Source organism: Vidua chalybeata, chromosome 15, assembly GCF_026979565.1.
Source record: "Vidua chalybeata isolate OUT-0048 chromosome 15, bVidCha1 merged haplotype, whole genome shotgun sequence".
NCBI lineage: Eukaryota > Metazoa > Chordata > Aves > Passeriformes > Viduidae > Vidua > Vidua chalybeata.
The window spans coordinates 12,482,954-12,505,060 of NC_071544.1; the positions used below are offsets into that span (position 1 = coordinate 12,482,954).

The following is a 22,107-nucleotide window of genomic DNA, read 5'->3' on the forward strand; positions in this document are numbered from 1 at the left end:
TCGAGGCCTCTGATTTATTTTCTGTCTGTGCTGAAGGGTGGTTTTATTCTTTTATTTATATTTTTGTGGTGATGAGCCACAGAACTTGAGTAAGTGGATGAGGTTATTTTCTATATATAGAGAAAGAAAAGAAAAACTGGGAAATAAATCAAACTCTTCATTGTTTTTTAATCTGAAAGTGGTGCTTGAATTATTTCACCGATTGTTCTGCAGCTCAGAGGTTCTATTATTGTCGATACTGTCTCCATCTGGTGAAGCATTAATGAAAAATGGAAACCAGCAGATATTTTTCTTTATGCATAGTATTAGGCCTTTTTTCTGTCTTCACCTTTCCTTCGACTGCCCCTTCTTCTCTCTTCTTTCATCCTTATTCTCATTTCAGTTCTTTAATATTTTTTTTCTAAATTATTTTTCTCTCTTTCCTTTTCCATTCTTTTCTTTGTTCCTCTGGGTTGGTCTTTTTCTCCTCACTTTCCTCTGATTCATTCACCATGTTTCACCAGTTAATGTTTTTTATTGTCTGCAACACCCTCTTTGTTCTCTCTGTTGCTCACAGAATCTTTGTGATACCTGCTGAAGTCCATGAGCCTTGACCCCAACTTCTGAGGGAGGAATCAGACCTGGAGAAAAGTTCCTGCAATTCAAAGAAACCAGGTGGCAACTTCTGGAAGAAGAATGTTGAAACTCAAACCTGGACTTCCAGCCTGAATGTCCATCAGGCCTTGATAACCAAAATGCACCAGGAAAATGTGCAATAACTGCATTGTCATATGCCAGAGATCACGGGGCAGAATACCCTGCAAGGGCCTGAGAAGGCTCCCAGCTTGCCTGATATCCATGAATCCAAATGGAAAAGAGAGCATGGCAAATGACACTTAATCCCAATGTGAGCAAAGCTGTCCTTGTACCCAGAGAAACAACTGACAGCTGATACAGGACTGGGACCTGCAGAGATCTCTGCAGGAGCAAAGTCTCCTCTGTGGGAGATTAAAGCTTGGTGCAAACTCCAAGGTCACCTCTGTATAAGCAGTGGGAAAAGGGAGCAGTATAAAACTTGGGATCACCTGAGCTCTCTGGCATCCAGCTGCTTAGCAGTGTTGAGGTTTATTGCACTGGAGGTTCCACAAAGAGCTTTCATCCATCAGGAGCTCTGGGTTCTGCAGTGCAGAGTCTGATGGACATCCTTAAACATTTGGGACTGACAGTTTGGAGGGTAGCTGGCAAAACATGAGCCAGTAAGACATTGTATAACAATGAATTCACAAGCAGAAATTTTTAGAGAGGGTATTTGAGAATGAAAGAATGATTCCACCAACCTTCACCATTCATTTATTTAAATTTATGCTATAAAATGGACAGCAGAGGAAAGTCAAAACTTGCACTGATTTTTCATTCTCTTTCCCCCCTGCCCCTGATTTTTTATTTATTAAACTGCTCTGGGTGCACCTTTCAAATGACTTTTTTGGCTTGCTGTTTATTATATCTTCATCAGCCTTGAAATGGCAGCTGCAGGCAGCTTGATAAATGGATCGAAAAGCTGCTTCTGTCAGAGTCAAACTAACAAAACCCCTCAGTATCCATAAGCTTTTTTGGTTTAGCATTTCTAAAACAAGCACTATTTCCCTCAAAGCATCACTGAAGAGTGATGCACCAATACCCCTGAGTGTTTCAACAAAGGGATTTTTTTATCCAGTGATGCCCAGGGCAGAAGTTCCTCACCGGGTCATGGAAAGGACTTGGCCTGCAGCTCTGGAGAGCAAGGGCAGAGAAAGAGAAAGAGAGAGAAATGTGGTCTTAGGAAGGCTGAGAAAATCTTCACTCCAAAATGTTCTGGGCAGATCAATGGAGTAAATGAGGCAAAATGGATGAAGTTGGCTCCTGCTCACAGAGACCTGCAGCTTCCATCCAGCTATTTTTTACCCAGATATTTTCTGAACTCTTCATTTCCTCCCAATCCTTCTTTAAATATGAACAGCTCAATATATCCCTGGTTCAAACCTTTTGTCCTTAGCACATTATATTCCACAGTTGGCCCAGCCTGGCAGTAAACAAGGGTTTAGCTACTGTGGCTTGTTGACAGTGGTGAATGGTTCAGTCCTATCTGTGAAGGTATAAAATACCCACAAGAAAATAAATACCCTATAAGAAAGTGGTAAGGAACCATCCAGGTGAAAACTTGTCATGTTATCTGCTGTAGCTTATGCAGCAAAGGAAGAGAGAGGGGGGAAAATCCACCACCACCAAAAAAAAAAAAAAAACCAAAAAAAAAACCCCAAACAAACAAACAAAAAAAAAACCCACCAAAAAAAGAAAACAAAAAGGAATGAAAATGTGGCTTGTGAGAGGAAGGAAGAGCTCTAGTGGTGAATACTGCAGGCAGGATGATAGAGGCTTGTGCTCTGTTCCTCACTAAGGTTGTTTCAGATCTACATGCAAAGCTGAATATGCAAGGCAAAGGTTGTGAGTCTCCCCTCAGCCTGAGCTGTTGGTGTGGAATTTGCCCCTGTGGATTACCCTGACAGCAGTGCACTTTACTCTCCTGACACAGTTTCCTGCACCCAGCGAGATGGCAGCTCTGCAAGGACACCTGATGGGCTCTGCCAAAGTTAATAATCTTCTTGTCTCTGTCCTTACCCATTGCCTGCCTGGGTTCTGACTGTCTCTGACTGTCTCTGGCTGTTTCTGACTGTCTCTGGCTGTCTCTGGCTGTCTCTGACTGTCTCTGGCTGTTTCTGGCTGTCTCTGGCTGTTTCTGACTGTCTCTGACTGTCTCTGGCTGTGTCTGACTGTCTCTGGCTGTTTCTGGCTGTCTCTGGCTGTTTCTGACTGTCTCTGACTGTGTCTGACTGTCTCTGGCTGTGTCTGACTGTCTCTGGCTGTTTCTGACTGTCTCTGACTGTCTCTGGCTGTTTCTGACTGTCTCTGGCTGTCTCTGGCTGTCTCTGACTGTCTCTGGCTGTTTCTGACTGTCTCTGACTGTCTCTGGCTGTCTCTGACTGTCTCTGGCTGTCTCTGGCTGTCTCTGACTGTCTCTGGCTGTGTCTGACTGTCTCTGGCTGTCTGTGTCCCCAAGGGGTGCCAAGGTCCTGGCTGCTTAGGGACAAATCTTCCCAATTGTGATTCCAGTGCCACAGCCACAGTGTGGGATTTCTTTCCTAGTTATGGGGAGCCACTGTCACTGAGTTATTGCAGTCACCCAACCCTGTCGCCTTTTTTTCTGTCTGCTCCAGTCCCTCTTGAGAACTGCCTGGGTTCAGGAAGAATTTTGCTGTTCCTTGAGGCAGGAGGCGAGTGTGGCACAGAGGGATGGAAGCTGCTTTTCACTCCCTGGAAAGATGTGGCGTGCCCAAGGCCATGCAGACAGGAATGCTAATGGGAATAAGAGGTAAGAGAGCAGAAGGTACCTGGACCCTGTGATTCTCTTGTTATTTAGAATGCATAATTGCAGTTTGTTTAACACCAAAGGATAACTGATCATTCACAGGAAAGAAGCCAGTGGTGGAGATCAATATTTCTATTGCTCTGCTGGAAAAATAGCAGAAAAGCAATGGCTCTTTAATGATTACAGCAGAACAGAAGAAGTCTGTGCTTAAGGCTGTTTGTAGCAGGGGCCAGCAGAGGGTTTGTGCAAAGCTGGCTCTCACTGCAGAATTGAGATTCAGTGAATGAGTGTGGATGATGTACCCTGCACTCCAGATGTGGCTTGGCTGGAGACAGGGCAGAGAACAGCTCTGCAATCCTCATCTAGAGAGAAGAATTAACTTATCCTGAAGGTATAATAAGGAATATATGTAGGATAGTAACTTGAGTATATCTCAACTGAGCATTTCAGCCTCCATTTTCTACTCAGACCATACTGATGAATATTTTTTCTACAGTTACCAAGAGCTGACTTCACTTGGCACAGCCAGAGCTGGGTTTGCACTGACACCTGTGGGAACCTGTGGTAGAAGCACAATCTGTTTTACCAAAATGCTTAGCTGAAAATTTTTGTTTCAAATTATATATTTGTTGAGCCCTTCTTGGAGGGTCTTATGGAAGGGGGAAGTGACTCTTTGAATGGGATTCTGTGTAGGAATTCTTTATTATAGGCACTGACAAGGAATATGGTGCTGAATTAACTATATCTGAGCTTGTACTTGTTTTGGTCATGAATCAATATCTTGATTTTTCATCCAGAGCTTGCAACTTGTATACAATTATTCTGCCATGCCCTGTGAAACAAAAGACTGAGAATTGTCCCAAAACAAGAGTATTTTCTAAGTTGGTTTGGATGAGGAGGCCCAGCCTGGCTCACCATCTGTGTTAGCACTGTTTGCACTGGCTGTGCCTGAGGAGCAGCCTGGCTTTCTGTGAGCCTGGGCAGACTGAGCACACGTGAACCTTGTGCTGGGCTTATCCAGCAGCAGACCACTAAAAGCAGCTTTGAGGAAAAAAGCAATGAAGAATCTCTACATCAAAATCAACACCGGGGGAACTGCAAGAGGTTTCCTCTTGGGGTGTCCACAAATGCAGGCTCGGCTCCCAAGGCTGCTGGCAATCAGGGCACCCCAGTGCTCAGTCCCACAGGTTTCCCTGGCACAAGACTGACCTCCAGTGGCACTGACTTGTGTGGTTGGGCTGTAAATCTGGGGACGATGTGTACAAATGCTCTTTAGAGGCCACACATTCAGTTTTCAGGGCAGATATTTGCTCCTTGCCTTCTTCAGACCTTGTCTCCTGCTGAGCTGGTAAATGTTCAGCTGAGGTGGGAAATTCTGAAAAAGTTCTCATGAAATAGGAAGGCAATATCCTACCTATGGCTTCTCTCACTGCAGGCCAAAGTGGTGAGAAAGAAAGGGGCAAAAGAGAAAGAAGAACCTGAAACTTTTGGGGCAGAGTGAATTTCACTCTGCAAATGAAATTCTGCTGCCTGCATTTGAGGTACTTAATCCCAGGATACTGCATGATTTGCAGCTCTACCTCTGCAGGGTGACCAGTGGTTCTACTTCCCAGGGTGGCAAGCTGCTGGGAGGAAGTGCTCACCTGAATGAGGAGGAAGCACCTGCATCATCACTCAGGCTTTCCTTCCTTTCCAGAAACCAACCATACATCCTCTCCTAATGGCAGAATTACAGCTCTCTGATTCCTCTAAATTTGACACAGGTCCTTCATTTTTTTTGTTGCTGGTGGGAGTTTGGTTCCCCCATGTCTTTGTAGAGGGTTTCCTTGTGTTTCATGTGTCCTCAACACGGTTCTGTTGATGGCTTTCTCTGACAACACTTTCCTCACTGTGTGAATACAGATCTCTCCTCATCCTTGCTGCAGCACCCAGCTTCTACCAGTGGGGAGTCACTTGGTGGATTTAGGAAGAGGTGTCCTGATAGTAGCTGATAGCTACTAGAGCTCCAACAGAAGGAAGAAGATATTTCCTCTGCCAGTGGAGAGCTTCTGTGAATGGTAAGACACAGCAATGCAGCAATGCTTATTTATCTGTGAGAAGGTGAGGAACCTGTCAGCTGCTAGAGATAGGTGCTGATGCTGATTTCCAAAGGAAACCTGGCATCACAGAGTAAGGACAAGATATGGTGTGAGGGGCCGCCCTGGATCTAGTTCAGTTATTGCATTTTTATCTCTGAGGGGTGTTGAAGGGGAGAGCTGTCATTGGTGTATGACTTTTGGGCACCCAGGGCTGCATTAACCAAGAGAGATCTTTGATCTACCACGTGTGTAGGTAATCAGAGGTCATCCTGGATCTGATATTCAGATTCAGTAAGGCTCAGCTTTAGCTGAGATTTGTACTCAGGACAGATTCCAATCACAGACTCTGAACTGAGGCACTTGTCCCCTGTGAGAATCTGGAAAGGGGAGGTGGGAAGGTTGCAGTGCCCTTGGCATCTGAGAGAAATATTCACCTGGTGATTTATACTGATGTCTGTTGTGGGGCTCAGGGGTTGGGGCAAACTTGGACAGGCTGTAAAATGGAGAGATGAAATGCCTCACTGAAAAGGAAGAGCAGGAGCTGGGAGCAACTGGGAGAGGTCTCTGGAGGGAGCAGGGCAGGCACAGCTGAGCTGCCTTTCCCAAAGCCTGCTTTGCATAGGCCAAGGCCCTCATTTACTATGGACTGGAGGGATGTTTTACAAGTGCCCCTTCTGGTTCAGAGAGATATGAAATCTGTCTGTAATTAAGTTAATTTGGAGTTGAACATGGGCAAAGATAATGAGGTGGAAATAACAAAAGAAGAAAGATGGGAAGGTGTTGCTAAGGAACAGGTCTTTTGCATTGAATCCTCTCCCTTCCCCAATCAAATAAAACCACTTTTAGGATCTGAATGGCTGAGTGATGGGGCAGACAGAGCACAGGCATGGAAATGACTGCTAGATCAAGAGTTCAGAATAATAAAGGAGCTAAGAGGAAGGGTGTGACTTGGAGAATTGAGAAAGGCAGAAGGGGTGACAGCTGTGGCCAGTACAATTCAGTGGCAGAGCAGTGGCTTTGGGCTCAGCAGAGTGGTGCTCTGTGCCTGACTCACCCCTTGTTTGAGGGAACTCCCCCAATGCCCTGAGCCTCCCCTGGGAAGTGCTCTGAGATATGGACAGAAGGACTGGCCACCACCACATCTTGCTTATCAAAGATCAGCAAACAGCCCTGCTCAAAGCACAAAGCTTTGAACTTCTCCAGTGCTTGACCCTGCTGAGAATTCCCGCTGGAGTCAAGCATCAGGGTGAAGGCTTAAGATTGCTTCTCCTTGGCTTTTAGAAATGGTGTAAAATATAATATGTTCAAGCCAAAAGGAGGATGAAAGAGAGGTCCACAGAAAGGACCGGAATATTTAACAGCCAGCAAAGCATAAGCAAATAGTCAAGTCATTATCAATGAGTTTGTTTGAATTTGACAGAGCTTTCCTACAAACATGGGGGAGGCAAGGGGGGTGAAGAATTCCCCACAAGTGTGAGCTGTAATAAAGGACCTGCTGTTTTCTGATTCTCACTCTCTGTGAAAATTGAAAAGGTTAGCCAGGTAATTGAAATCGGGACTGGAATACAAATAACAGTGTGAAAACCCTACAGCTGGCAAATAAAGTTGCAGAGAAAAGATTCAGCTCTCAGTGGAATTTCTTAGCAGCAAAAAAGACTGGATGGATGGGGGGAAAGAGATGATTTTCAATATACCTGTTCCTCCTGGGAGGGAAGATAGGGAATGAAATGAGACCGGAAGGAACCAGGCTGAGACTAACACTTATATGAGTGTTCCTTGCTGTTAATGCAAGAGACACGCGAAAATGGGGCTCTGCTGAGGCTGAATCATGTCTGGCAGTCCTTGCTGCCTCTTGGAGGAGAGCAGTGTGTTTGCTGGGATTTGCTAGGCTGCCATGTGAGCCCCAGCTTTGGGACTCTTTAGTGTTACAAGCACAGAGAGCACATCCCCTCATCTTGGGGCTGGGATATATAACCAAAGCAGATGTATCTGGGCCAGTGTCAACTGCTGTTCATCTTTGTTTCGTGCAGGAACACAAACTGGTTTGCATCATTTTAAGGTAAGAGCTTGCTGTGTCTCAGTTCCAATGGAGGGGCCTGCCAGTGCTACTGAAATGGAAATTTATACCTGCTGCTGTTTCTGTGGTTTGTTTTTCTGCAGGAGCTGGTAACCTGAGCTGGGAGGAAACAGTGCTGCAAGGCTTAGGGGAAGCTGAGTTTTGTGGTGCTAACCAGGTTTGTTCACACAAAAAAACCCTCTTCATACAGGATTTCCCTAACACCAAGCCAGTTAACAAACCCCATGGTTAATAAACATGGTTAAAGATGCCTCCAGGTTCCTGTGTTCCTGCTTTGTTTCCTTCCTCACAGACAGTCTGGTGAGTTTTTCTGTTACCCAAAACTGTGACTCTTTTACTGTGACTCTTGTACTTTTTTACTGCAGCTGCTCTGTGCTGCCCAACCCACCTGCACTGCAGTCAACAGCAGCACGAAAAAACTTATTTTTGGAGACTTTCCATTGAGTTCAGGCAGCTGTTTAGCACATTCTCTGGCAGGACAGAACTCTTCCCTGCCCTTGTCATCTCCAAAGAAGTAAAGGAAACTGCAAGGTTGCAAACAAATGCTGCAAATTCTCCACATGCTAGAGCTTTGTTGGAACTTCTCTGCCTTTTGAGTGTAGCCCAGGTGTCCCAGAGGCACCAACTCCAGAACAATGAACAAAGTGTTAGGTGAGCCCCTGAGGGTGCTATTCTCCCTCTGTTTAGTGGTGATTGAGCTGTGAGCCATTTGCTTTGCTCATTTGGAGCATGATTTTCCTACTGAGTCATTTCTAAGGGACTCTTTTGGGTTCTGAAAAAATGAAACAAACTGAAAGGGTCTGATAAACATACCTGCTCTGCAACAAAGAGCACACAGCATTCCAAGGTGACTTGTCCCTGGTTGTGTTTTTCAGCTGCAGAAGTTATGCATAAAAACTACCTGTAAAACACCTAAAGTAGATGACTGAAGTAGGTCAGATAAATTGGTTTTAGCACAGCTTTTTCCCCCCTCATTTGACTACAAAAAGGAATTCAGTTTTCCTGTGATGGAGATCATGTTATAGACAGCAGGCTTGGCTGTTCCAGAGGCTGGGAAGGAGCAGTTTCTGCTTTGGGACCCTCTCCTGGCTATGACAACTGTGCTGCCCAGTTTATATAACCTCCTCCTCTGTAGGACCAGTTGTGCAGAATTCTTGGATGCCATTCTTCAAGGCCCATGGGGATTTGTGCTGGTTTTGTGCAAATATACCAGCTGAAATATGTTTCTTTTAAGAACAGTGACTTGGAATGAGCTCTTGGTGTCCTGCACTTGGTGCTGGCTGAACATTTGGGGAATGTCCATCTTCTGCTGCTCCCATGGAGTCAGATGGAGAAACAAGAAGCACGAGGTTTTCTGGAGCATGGACCAGGCTTAGGTAGACAGAGTTTAGTATATTTATTTTCATGTTACATACAGATACAGATAACCATCTCTGCAGCTGAAATGAACATTTAGTTTTACTGATAAGCTGTGGTAAAAACACTTCAAAACGCAGTGGTGTTCAAAACCTCTTCATATAAACTGAACAGAACTGTCCACCTGCTGTTCATGGTGTTTTTCCCAACTGAACCTGGTGTTAGATCTGAGCATCACTCACTGGCAGCAAACACAATTCTTCTCCCCTTTGAGTCTTCCTTGTAGCACATTTCAGACTCTCCACGTTTTGTTCACAGTGCTGGAGCACTGCCCCTGCTCTTCACACTTTCTGCTCACACATTTGCACATTTCCCAGAGGGAAACAGAAGCAGAGAAATAAATCAATAGACAGTTCTGTCTCCAAAGTCACGCTTGATTTCAAATAAATACAGTTTTATCACACCAGACCACTTTGGAGGAAGGAGAGTTGTTCTCCATTTTTGTGCAACAGGAGTTTTTCTCAGCCAGTTGCCAACATTTTTCAGCAGTTGGCTGTGAAAGCTCCTTAATGTATAAATAAAGGAACAGCATCAGCTTTCATGACATCTCTATCCATCTTCCTGTTTTTTTCATCTCTGGATCCAGCTTTCAAAATGCAGGAGGTAAATATCAGAGCAGAGTGATAAATAACTCAAGCACTGACCTTTTGGGAAGAAAAGCCTCCAGTGGGCATCGACTACATTTAGGGACAAAGTGAATCAACTGTTTTCTAGAGATCCTCCCTCAGGAGTGAGGGGGTACCAAGCTGTGCAGTCACAGGGAGCCTAACTTGGAGTCTCCAATTTTTTTCACTGCATTTTTTTTATTTTCAGCAGAATTCAGAGGAGTTTTGACATGTCTCTCCCAATAACACTTTCACAGAAGGTTTGGTTTGGTGCAAGACTAAATGTTTTCAGCTTTGAATTTGATATTTGGCCAACAAAGCTCAGTAGTTTTGCTTTTGCATACGACTGCTTTTGGCTGACAACAAATTAAATGTGATAAAAACTGATTTTAGAACAAGAAATTAAGTTAATTCAGAACCAGGTGATTTCATGATGATTTGCTCCTCGTTACTTCTCTACTAAATTTTTTCCATTCATGCACATCCCTCCCACCTCTGCTTCCCTTTCCTCACAAAACACTTTTATCTTCCCTTGGGACAAAAACATGGCCATTTTGTTTAAGGTCACAGGAAATCTTCACCCTCCAGCATGTCTCTCACTCATGGATGGCTCTCTCTGCACCAACACAAGATGCTGTCTCACCCTAAATGCATAAAAGACATTGAAAGAGCCACAAAAGCTGGCAGAGGAATATCTCCAGCCCATGCTGGATGTGTGACCTTTCTCCTCAGCCCTTTGGCTGGTGTCTAGGACAGATTTCACACAGCTGGGACAGGGAGGAAATCCTCCAGGGTTCTGTGAGGGATCTGCCCAAGGGAGGCACAGGGTGAGGGAGGAAATCCAGCACAGCCACTGCCCACGTGGTCCCCAGGTGGTCCCCAAATGGCTGGTGGGATCACAGAGCAATGCACAGGCAGGAGAACAGGGACCTGGGCAGCCCACAGGCAGCAAGGCACCACTGCCATGGCCTGTTTGGAGAGAAAACACACTGTAATCTCTGGCAGAGGGAAAAATAATGCAAAATTTCTGCTTGGAAATGTAAATGTCACTGGTAAAATGCAAGTGTCCACTTGGGGGTGGCAAAGCATTTCAGCTGTGTCTTGAGGGAGCAGGAATGGCCTGTTCTCTGCAGGCCTTGTGTGTGGTAAAAAGAGTCTGAAAATATTCCCCTTATGCTCCAGGAAAAGAGGACTCTCCAGCTGCCATGAGTTTCCCACCTTGGAGTCCCACAGTGAGAATAAAACAGAAAACTTTGGGGCAAAGAAAGAAAGAGACCGTGGTAATCGGGAGTAGAGTCCCTTCCTCCTTGGTAGGAAATGTCATCTGGATCCCCTGTGACCAGAATGGAAAATGTCTTTATGCACACAGTGTATCATCTCTGAGAGCTAATGCTGTTATTTGCTGTGATAACTCTGTGTTCTCTGGCTGTGTAAGTGACTGCCAGTCCCCTGGTGACACTCATGGGATGATTCTTGGTGGCAGTGTGTGCCAAGCCTGAGCCCAGCCTGGGGACCAAGCCCAGCCCCGCGTCAGGGTGCACACAGGAGGCATTTCCCTGAAACACAATGAACAGGCTTCGAAATGTGTGAGAGAGAGGTTTACAAAATTCTTTATCATATAATGGACCCTCCCCTGGCAAAATTCTATAGGGGCCTGTCCCTGCAGTCAGCAGAGCCCAGGAATTTGTCACTCAGATATGGGGGTACTGCCTTCAGGATCTCTTTGCACCACGGGGATGCAGGGAAGTTTGTCAGACTTTGTGCTGTGCTTTGTGGCAAAAACTGAATTTAGTAGATTCAGTATCACTGCAAAAATCCCCTTTTTATTGCCTTTATATAAAAGGTTTGTCCCAATTCCCTCTGTTGTGAGTGCTGTCCAGGCTCCTTCCTGGTGATTGCTAATCCACGTAGATCTCTGACTTCTGCAATCCACCTAGTGTAGGAGCAGTGAATTCTGCTGATGCACAACCACAGGGCTTCACTGGTGGAGACAACATATAACTATCTGAAGTTGAAGTAATGATGAGAAGCTCAGAAAGCAAAAGTTTGCTTTACATTCATTTTACAGTTGTTGCCTCCCTGGTTCTTCTGGCCCAGAAACAGCTGTTGCTGGTAGCTGGGGTTTATCAGCCCAGCTCTGAGCTGCTCTCATTCTTGCCTGTTTGCTAATGTTGACAGGAGAGGTCTGCAACAGCCATACCTCAAAAGGTTGTAGCAAAGGGAAGTGGGACTGGCTTACCTAAAGCTAGAAGTGGGGAGAGAAGGTTTATGCAGAAAATTGTCCTGTTCCAAAATAAGTAAAACCTGATGTTTTGGTTGCTGCACAAGAAGCTATTTGGTAAGACTTGTCTAAGCTGATTCTCTCTCCCGTGCTGGCAACGTTGGGAGTGTCTCTCACCTTTTAAAGCAGCTCTTTGTTGGCACAGCTTGCAGTGAGCAAACTCCCATTTCCAGCCCTCCCACTAGCTTGGGGGCAATACAGTGCTTCCCTAAGATATCCTAAATGCAGCCTCCTCCTTCATCCATTCAGTGGGACACCTCGTGAGCAATTCTTGCTGAAATCTGTCTTTTAGGAAGTTTTCTTCTGCTTTAGTTTCTTAGTTTTCTTAACCTTCTCTCTCACCTGGAAGACAACACAGAAAGTCACAGGCCAGTGGAGAGCTGAGAGCTGCTGACAGATGTCCTGTGAGTGCCAGGGAGACTTGTGTTTTCAGCAGAGTCCATGAGATTGTGATCCTCAATCACAAACATGCTCTTCTGGGATGAAATCTTGCAAGTGGGATGTTTAGGGGCACAGTGCTTGCAGCAAGGAGAAATCACGCTGAGGAAAGCCATCCTGAAGCGCTGGGACAGCAGGTTGTAAATGATGGGGTTTGTGGCAGAGCTCAGGTAGAAGAAAACACCTGGGAGAACAAGGGTGGGGGGAAGAGAGAGGCATTTATTTGTGTGTGATACTATTTCAGAAGAGGAAAATCTCTTTATTGCCTGTACAGCTCCACTAAACTTGGATGCAAGGATGGAGACAGCAGCAGTGGAGCTCTGCTGCCTTCCTGGCACAGGCAGAGGAATGTCTCACCAGGGTTAGCTCAGCTTTCACTGCAGTGAAAGGAAAGTGGGAGAGATTGGGAATTGGAGCTCAGTCTCTCCAGCTGTTCAGGAACCAGCTCTCTCTTGAGCTGCCCTGACCTGCCTCCAGCACTGCCCTCATCCCCACAGCAGGACTTGCACAGCTGGTGCCCCATCAAAGCTGTCAGAGGATAACTTCCAGCCAGGGGAAGCTAATTTCCTACAACTCACCAGGACAATGGCATAAGATTGGATTTGTCCGAGCAGTCTAATGGCCACAGTTAGAGTTTTCCCATGGCAGACTGAAAATAAAATTCCTCTTTGAAAAGCCCTTCATTTTATGGTTGGAAGGGCCATAAACATTTGGTTTCATCACCCAGTGCTGAGCAGTATGTAAGGCTTTTGCATTTGGTTAGGTTTCCTATTTGGTAAGGTTTCCTTTTTGCCCCAGAGAGCCTGTGGAGGATGCTGCCTGCTCCCGTGTACTTCTTAAAAGCAGCTGAATGACAGCAGTCTTTACTTCTGAACATTCCCAGGAATTAAAAGCAGCTAGTAATGACGCATGATATCCCCTTTTTTTTTTCATTTTATTTTTTGTGAATTTGACAACATGCCCAGATCTTGACAGCTGCAGAAACCTGCCTGCAGTTTTTATTCAGGCACAGTGCTCATCACTGCCCACCAAACCTCAAGAAGGTTTTCCACACAAGTCTCATGTCCCCCAAAATAAATGGCTACACATTCCAAGTAAAACCACTCACAAATACTTTTTTCTTGCCAGTCCCTGTGCAAGTGGAAGAAGAAAGCTTTACCTGACACCACGTGAATTAAGTTGAAGGTATTGGCCAAGGGCTCAGTCCATTCCACAACAAAGCTGAAGAAAAGTCGGTCTATGTGGAATGGAGCCCAGCAGATGGCAAAAACTATCACGAGGACAACTGGTGTGGAGAAAGGGGAGAAGGAAAACAGGTCAGAAATGGGAGGATATGGTTCACCAGCCTACACAGGACAGACAGTTCATAAAGCTGGATGGGAGACTTAATATATAAATTATATTCACGGTTTCAAAACTTTTGCCGTCTTTTCTGTCTTACCATTACCAATTAAAAGAACAATCTTTCCACTAATTTCTGTATTTGATAACCTAATGCATGCACACAGGGTGACATTCAAACAGAGCAGGAAACAGCCTGGCAATGTTGGGGTATAAATGGAGGCCAAACCCATTCCAGGTTCAGAAAACCAGGCTGGCTCCAAAGTACAGTTTAGTGTAATGCAAAGCAGGTGTACATTCTGTAAAAATGTACAAGATAGACTATTTGCACTCTGAAAAAAAGAGGATCCTCCCTGGGGGGCTGCAGGAGCTAGTTTAGAGTGAAGGGTGTTGGAGAATTGCCATGTAAGCATGTGCCATGAAGGTTTCCTCCCCTCCTCTTCTGCTGGGGAGGAAATTTTGCTTTCTGAGTTGCTTGGTTGTTACCCTTAATGCTTCACTCCTGCAAGTCCAGATAGAACAGAAAAAGCCTTTTTTTTTTTTTTTTTTTTAATATGACAGCTACTCATAACTCAGGTATCCAATGAACTTGCTCAATACCCTTCAGGATCTGGTCCCACTCCTGCTCATGGTAAATAAAACACAGAAGGACTCACTACTTACACAACATCTTGGTGACTGATCTCCTGGATGGCCTCTGAACATTCACAGCCATTTCCTCCACTTCCAAAGATTCATCTCCTTTCAACTGGCAAAAGGAGGGAAACCAAAGGACAGCTTAGACAAGAGACCACATCCACACCAGACACAGGCTGTTTGATATTTTGATAGTTTTAGTTTGAGAAAGCAAAATTTGGGGCCACTCGGGACTCATTGAAAAAGAAAAATCTGCATTTAAATTTCGGTTTTGGTCTAGAAAAACATGGAAGCTTTAGGTTCCAAACAATCCGCAGATTACAGCAAATTTGTGTTTCACTTCCCCACTTATCTTTTCTTAACGAGTCAGTATTTGGTTCACAGTTTATGCTCCATTTCAACAGTATTTTGCTAGGCATTATTTTCCTCTTCCAGCAAAATATCATTTGTTTGTTTATTTTCCTAAAAATGTTCCCCACAATTAAGCACAATCCAATGATCCAAAAAATACCCAGAGAGGTCTCAGTACAACACAGCTGTAATAATTGGAAAAAATCCTGTGGAATTCAAGGGAGTTTGTTTCATGTCCTGAGTGTTGGGAATAGTTGATATTCAACCCATCTAATGAACAAATCTCAGAAATTCTGCCTTGAAGATGGGCAGGGTGCATGACACACAAAAATTTAGCCACACACTGCTCAGGCACAACAAGGAGTGGGTTTTCTCCAGTAGTTTTTCCTGGACTTCAAAAAAAGAAGGACAATATGTATATACAAATATAATATAAATAATACATAAAGAGAAATAATCTGATCATCCCTGGAATCCATCCCCAGTATGTTTATGATGAGAAGACTGGTGCTTTAATGAAAAAGGTTTACATAAACAGTGCAGTTGGTTTGAATACCAAAGAAATAACATCTGGGAAGTCCATATTTGGTCCCAGCTTCCTGCAGTGGGAACTCCTGATTAGCCAACAGCTTTGTCTGATTTCAAGTAGAGAAACTGGAACCAAAACTTAATTATACATGAAACAATATCAGGAATGAGGGAAAAGATAGATTTGTAAAAGCCTGGTAAAGACATGCTGGTTGTGCTATTTCCTTTGCCTTTTACACTGTGACTTTGCTTTCTGATTAATAATACTTTTCTGTAAGGATGATGAAATGAGCCCTTCTTTCAATGTTCTCTTTATTCTATTTATAAAAGGAAAAAACATATAAATGGAATTATAGTCAAGTATAGTGCAATTCAGCCTCTTATATTTTACATTATTCCCCTTGTAACTTTTAGTCGTAGCCACAGTTGCTTAAGGAAAAGACTCAGCTGATTTGTAACACATCTACTGATAAATGATCAAATTTATTAAAACTCCTGGGTTCTCTTCAGTGGTTTTCAGTCTCAGCAGTAATCTATTCCAGGCATATTCCAAAACCTCAGAGAGTACAGTGTGCTGATGCTTTAATAAACCAGAGACACGTGTATCGTTATTTTTCCTCTTCCTTCTGTAATTTTGATGATGCTGTAAGGCTCCTCTTTAGCCTCAAGTGATGAAGGTGTAACAGGTAAGAACAACTCAGCAGCTGCAGTTTAATGAAACAGAGAAACATTACAAACAAGGAGGGAAAAAAAAAATAAATGAGCCCATGGCAAAGGTTGTAACTTGAGTTAATGCCAGCATTTTGAGAGGGATAGAACCCCAGCCAAGATACTTCTACATCACTGTGATGTATGAGGCTGTGTAGGTTTGAGATGAATGCTACCCTTTCACTGCAAGAGAATTAAAAGTGACTGGAGCAAGAAGCTGAAAATTGGATTTCCTGTCCCCCCTCCCCGCCCCCCCATCTTTATTAGCTACAGCATTTCACCCCAGAAATCAAAAGGCTGAGTGAAAGTTGGGTCTCACCTATTCCCAGACAAGCATAGTGAAGCCACTCTGCAAAATAAAGACTCTTTTCTGTAATGTGCAAAAGAGGAACAGTTTCTGTAAACTCCTTGGCCTGTCTGACACTAGTGGCGATCAAAGTTTCTCTTCAGCTGATGGAAAAATTGATATTTAAACCCCACAAGGCTTCTGCTAAAGATTACAGTCCTGCCTGTTTCAGAGGTTTGGCTGAAGCAGTTGCTGCTGAGCTGCAGCCTTGGTGTGCCCTTAGCTCAGCCCCATGGCAAAGGAGAGCCAGCCACTGGGACAAGGACTGCTGAACAACCTCCATGGAAAGGGAACAGCTCTGGAACAGTGTGCTGGGCTCTGCAGAAATTAGCCAAAGGCAGTCACCATCCACAGATGCTTCTGGGTGTTTAACAGCTGGGCAGTTGCGGGGAGAAACAGATTTTCATGATAAAAGCTGGACCAGATGTGCATTGGCAAGAATAAGTTGTCTTGCTTCAAATACAGCTAAAATAAAATTACCACAATACAAAATTATTATTATTATTATTATTATTATTATTATTATTATTGCCAATTACTGAGGGGATATGAGATTAAGAGAAAAGCTGGAACCTTGGGAGAGGAATCATCCAGCCTATGCTGTCAGAAACCCTTGTTATGAGTATGACTTTTAGACAAGCAGTGATCAGCACCTACACCTGTGTCCTTTTAGGAACCAGTTTGAAAGAAATGGGCAGGGACCTTGCACTGAATCCTGCTGCAATGCAGACTTCTCCCCAAGCAATCCCATCCCATCCCATCTCAATCTGTGCCCCAGGGATGAACTTCCATGAGCAGCTACTGCCAGTGTTCTCATCTCATCCCTCTCCTCTCCCTCCTCAGCTCTTTGGCTGTGGGTTGCAACCCACAGCTCAACAGCTGAACTGGGTTTGAAGAGCCTGGATGATTTAGGGATTTATCCTAAAGGTATCTGATGGGAACCCCATGAAAGGGGCAGCAGGAAGCCTCCACAATTAAACCTAATGAGTTTACAGTGCAATGATCCTCTTCTTTACACTGCTGCTTGACTGATCAATTGACCATAACATTGCAATATTAAACCACCAAGCCTTAAAATATGCCCAAGTAGATAATGAGGTAATCAACCATTTCCCAGTGAAAAAGACAAATTATTTTTACATTTTTCAAGGGATTAAATGATAAATTAATTCAGGTACCCTGTGAGCCATGTTTGCTGCTTCTCACAGCTGCTTGGCAGGTCCCCTGTCCCCATCTGCATTGCATTCTGAGAGTGTCCAGCACTGGCAGAGCTTGAGACAGAAAATGGTGAAGAAATGCCCTTTCTACAAAGCCTGGATATGAAAAGGTCATGTCTCTGTTTGCTGAATTTGAGCTGTTGTACAACCTTTGGATCAACCCTGAGCTTTTCCACTACATTCTGTGAGTGATACATGGCACTCAGGAAACTGCAGGGTGTTGCTAAAGCCTCATGAATTTCCTCCTCTGTGAGTAGATGAAAAGTGTCTCCTCTTGGAAAATTATATATATTCATCATTCTTCTATCACTTCTGTTGAAGAAATGAAATCATCTTGCCAGTGCAGCTTGGAGATAATGCAGATCTAGCCAGGATGGATCCTGTTAAAATTTGGAAGTCTGAGCTGGATATACAGAAAAACAGAAGCACAAACAGTGAACTTACTGTCTTTAGGAAAGACAGCTTGAACAAATGTGGGAATTTGCAGAAGTCCTGGGGGATCAGCCCTCATCTGGTACTGAGCTTCTCTTCTGGGATGGGGTATAGGAATATCTGCTGCTGCAAATAGAAGTTATTGCAACCTTCAAGTCTTCCTTCTATAAATTCAGGGATTTCTCTTTTTCTTTTTGTAACAACTCTATTTTCATCACTTTTCATTCCCTTCAGGTCTAATTTTGCAAAATATTAATTGAAACTATGTAAAAGACTCCTCAAGAGCCTCCAGAGATTGGGGATAGTTTAACCCATTCACTGCCTCGAGGATCTGCTCTGTTTTGTGGATTTCTGGCAGATAAGACATGTTTTTTTTTTCCTGGGTAAGTAAAGATGATATGTACACCAGTAGAGATTTAGCTGAGCTTCTTGCATATTATTTAATATGTTAATTTGTCTCCCTTTCTTGCTAAGGGATCAGACACTTCTTTGTAAACTTTAAGTTACATTCAGTATGATAAAATGGGATTTATATTGTCTAAATGTCTGTAACTTATGAGAAGAAAGTGGTCATCAAGTCACTGTGATTAGCAGTACATTTCAGTGTTGTGCTATGTAGTTTTATAACACTGTGATCATGATTGTTTTTCCACACATTGACATGATGGATACTTGTCAAAAGTAGTCTCAATTTCTGAACAGAGAATGAAAATAAGCTCTAAGGTAGCCTGCTGAAACAAGGCTGTAGTTATATAAAGAAATGATTGCTGAATTTTCTAGCTGCAGCAATAAGGTAACATTTCAGTTTATGAGCTTTGTGAGTTTTAACAAGTGAATATTACCACCAGCTCCAGGGAAGGAAAAGAAGAAAGTAATGCAATGGAAATTCCACAATCCCAAGGAAAGGGAAAACAAATACTACACAAGATTCTAGTGATTACTAGCCATCTTCTTTTTATTCTTTTCACATTTTCCTTTTGGTCCATTTCTTTCTAGTCCCTACTGCAAAGGTGTAAATCTCTCAGGTGCTGGAATCAATCTACAGACTTGGGTGTTTCATTAACATTCAGATGTGAGCAGCAGTGATGGTAAGTTTTTGTAAGAAGATTGGGGTAAATTATTCCTCAACATAGCTATATTAATTTCAGAACAGGATTGCACCAGAGAAGAAGTTGGATCTACTATTTTCAGAGGTTTGAGAAACGCTTTTGCTGTTTTGGAGGGGAAAACATGGGCAACAAAAAAGGTGCAAAACTCACTCAAAAGCCACATATAGACACAAACACACAAGAATGAGCCAAGGAAACACGGAGCACAGTTGGAGCAGGACTTACTCTTAGCCCCATCAGATAGTACAGCACACTTATCACACCCATGGGCAGCACATAGAAGAGCAAAGAAGTGATCTGAACAATACAGTTGTAGATCCACAGGGGCATGACCACGGTGCAGGTGGCAGAGCCGGGCACCAGGGTGCCGTTGGGGAAGTGCTGCAGCACGATGCCGTGGGTGCCCGTGTTGGGCAGGGCGAAGAGCACGGAGAGCAGCCAGAGAGCCAGGATGGTCCTGAGGGCGCGGCGGCGCGTGCTGGCCAGCTTGGCGCGGAAGGGGTGCAGGATGGCCACGTAGCGCTCCACGCTCAGCGTGGTCACGCTCAGGATGGAGGCGAAGCACACGGTCTCGAAGAGAGCCGTCTTCAGGTAGCAGCCCACGGGCCCCAGCAGGAAGGGGTAGTTGCTCCACATCTCGTAGACTTCCAGGGGCATCCCGAAAAGCAGCACCAGCAGGTCTGAGACCGCCAGGCTGAACAGGTAATAGTTGGTCGGGGTCTTCATGTTGCGGTGCTTGAGGATGACGAGGCAAACCAAAAAGTTCCCCACCACCCCGACAACAAAGATCACCGAGTACACCAAAGCCATGGGCAGGAAGAGGTGGCTCCGTCTGGGCCCACACAGGAAGGTTAAATAATCCTCAGTGCTGTTTAAGTACCCTCTGAGACGTTCTTCATGTAGAGCAAGGTGGTTTAACCAGGAGAAATTACTGACCCAGTAATTTGCCATTGCTGGATCTGCTGAAATGTCTCACAGCTGAGGTTTGCTGTCCTTTCTGTTTCTCTGTGCAAGTTTGCTCACTTTTCGCAGAGAGAGGAGGAGGGGGGTAGCTGCCTTGCCACCCCTGGAAGCACAGAGCCACTGAGGATGTGAATGACTGTGTTTGCCTGGCTCTGGGTAAGGTTTTGCTGCTCAACAGCTGTTCCCCTGCCAGAGCCCCTCAGCCAGAAAGCCCCTCCTTTCCCACATATTCATTGGCTCGCTAAGTGCGTTAGATTATAGTGTAGGAAAGAGGTTCCAGCCACTTGCATCAGCTCCCGGGGCTGATGCATTTACGGAGTCACAAAAGTGGGATTTAGGGAGCTGCGAATCTGAAATACAGGACACAAAACCAGATGCTGGTTATTTGTTTATGACAGAGGGTGGGAAAGCAGACCCGAAACACCCCCAAAAGTCAGTCCAAAAAGCTTTCGCAAAATTATAATCGTGCTACATCCTAGTTATGAGCCACCAGCAAAACACAACAAAACAAAAGATTCTGGCATGATTTTGTTGTTCAAATCTCTGCTGATTTTTATTTTCTGTGGTCTATGGCAGCAAGTACTTGGAGACAGAGTTTGATCAGTAGAAAGCCAAAGAGTTTCTGTAGCCATTTCTGTGGAATGATAATATTTCAGCCTTTTTTTAAACACTGCAATTGTTTTTCTCCTGAGATCTGACTAAAGATTTTAATTGCAATTCTTATTGACATCAAAATATTTTCTCACTTCCCAAGTATGCTGGAATTTGATCCTATATTCTTAGAGAACCTTGTTTTGGGAATATTTCTGTACAGCATGTTATTCCATATTTATTGCCTATGGGGCATAAACTTCTATAAACTCTTATTTCTTCATGAATGACAAGCATTCTGCAAACACACTTTCTGAGCCAAAAAATAAGTGTCTCCTGCAAGGTCCACGGCTGTGCCAAAATAGATCATTTAGCTCTGGATGAATGCTTGATTACTTCCTCAATTTCTCTAAAACAAAAAAGGTCCCAAGTCTGTAGATAAAATTTTCTGAGATTCAGCTGTTTGGAATTGAAGAGGTGCAAGGTCTGAGGGCTAATTTGTAGGATTTTTGAGAGGCCCAGAGCCTCTCATTAGCTCTCACTTTTGAGTACCTGCCCAGTCCCCCCCTTGAAGCCATGTAAACCTTTTACATCCCTGACATCCTTTGGCAAGGAGCTCCTTGAATCTGCTATTTGTGTGTGGATCTCTTTTCGCTGTTTGACCCTGTAGCTTGACCTCTCAAGGAGAAAAGTGATTGTTCCAATAAGCACAGACTGCCTCCAAAATAGCAGCAGTGTGTGAGGGACCAGGGGTTGGTCCCTTTGAGGCACATTCAAAGCGTGGAGCCTGGGAATCACTGAGCAATCATTTAAAATGTGAAAGGCATGGAAGGTACCACAACGACCATACTAAAGGCAGAAGCAAGTCTCTCGTGATGACTTTCAGACCTGCTGAAATTATCTCACACATAAACTGCATCAGAAGGACCCAACTCATTTATTTTCAGCATTGCACAGAGGTATTGTGTTCAGTAGATTGAAAAGTTTTACTGAATTATTGAATAATAAATGTGCCCTTTTGACCCATTGCTCCTTTCATTAAGGATTCATTTTATAGCTATTCCCTGCATTTTAACGATGTTAAATTTGATCTTGATCTGCTGCTGATGTAAGAGGTAGGAGAGGAATCATTAGTTGTGTTCCTGGCTGACACCAGGATTAACTCCTTCAGAGCACAGCAGAAGACAAGTATTTGAAACTTTGTACAGGACTAAACATTTTCTTCACTTTCAATTTGTTTTTTGTTTTGTTTTATTTATGTCTTTTGTTTTGTTTCTTTTTTCCCCCCCACATAATTTCTTAATACTTAATTTCCTTCCATTTCTCCTTTTTCTTCCCCCAGTAAATTCCATATTTCCACTCTACCCTGCAGCATACCTGAGGTGAGTAAACCCTTCTGAAGTAGCTACAAAATTGGCATCATTTTTCTTCTTGCACATTAACCTCTCTAAAGAAACTGAAGTGTAAGATTGAGTCTGTTCAGCTTGAACCAGTCTTGCAGAAAAGGAAACCAGAGAGGTTTGAGTCATTTACTAAAAAGCCAAAAGGGCAGTAACACCCGCTGTGATCTCTGTGAGAGGAAAGCAATGGGCTGTGCAAACACATCAG

At 44.0% G+C, this 22,107-nt stretch overlaps 1 protein-coding gene and 1 long non-coding RNA gene across 2 annotated transcripts; one reads left to right on the forward strand and one right to left on the reverse strand.

The window, feature by feature from the left end:
* Positions 1–3,107: 3,107 nt before the first annotated feature.
* Positions 3,108–7,729, forward strand: LOC128795749 (uncharacterized). The gene is made up of 3 exons (XR_008433627.1): positions 3,108–3,385; positions 5,285–5,439; positions 7,621–7,729. It is a non-coding gene; the product is annotated as an uncharacterized LOC128795749 (long non-coding RNA).
* A 4,472-nt stretch (positions 7,730–12,201) lies between these two features.
* Positions 12,202–19,896, reverse strand: NMUR2 (neuromedin U receptor 2). Its single transcript, XM_053956920.1, has 4 exons — positions 19,171–19,896; positions 14,282–14,366; positions 13,437–13,562; positions 12,202–12,461 (listed from the first exon to the last, which is right to left on the reverse strand). The coding sequence occupies exons 1-4, from the start codon at positions 19,894–19,896 to the stop codon at positions 12,202–12,204; spliced, it is 1,197 nt and encodes a 398-aa protein (XP_053812895.1).
* Positions 19,897–22,107: the final 2,211 nt, after the last annotated feature.

Excerpts from the sequence above, each read along its gene's own strand:
- NMUR2 (XM_053956920.1), bottom strand. The coding sequence starts at position 19,896 with ATGGCAAATTACTGGGTCAGTAATTTCTCCTGGTTAAACCACCTTGCT. Across the intron at positions 13,563-14,281 it reads ATCAGTCACCAAGATGTTGT|TTGTCCTCGTGATAGTTTTT; the intron begins GTAAGTAGTGAG and ends TCTCCACACCAG. Across the intron at positions 12,462-13,436 it reads CTTAATTCACGTGGTGTCAG|GTGTTTTCTTCTACCTGAGC; the intron begins GTAAAGCTTTCT and ends TTGTTCTCCCAG.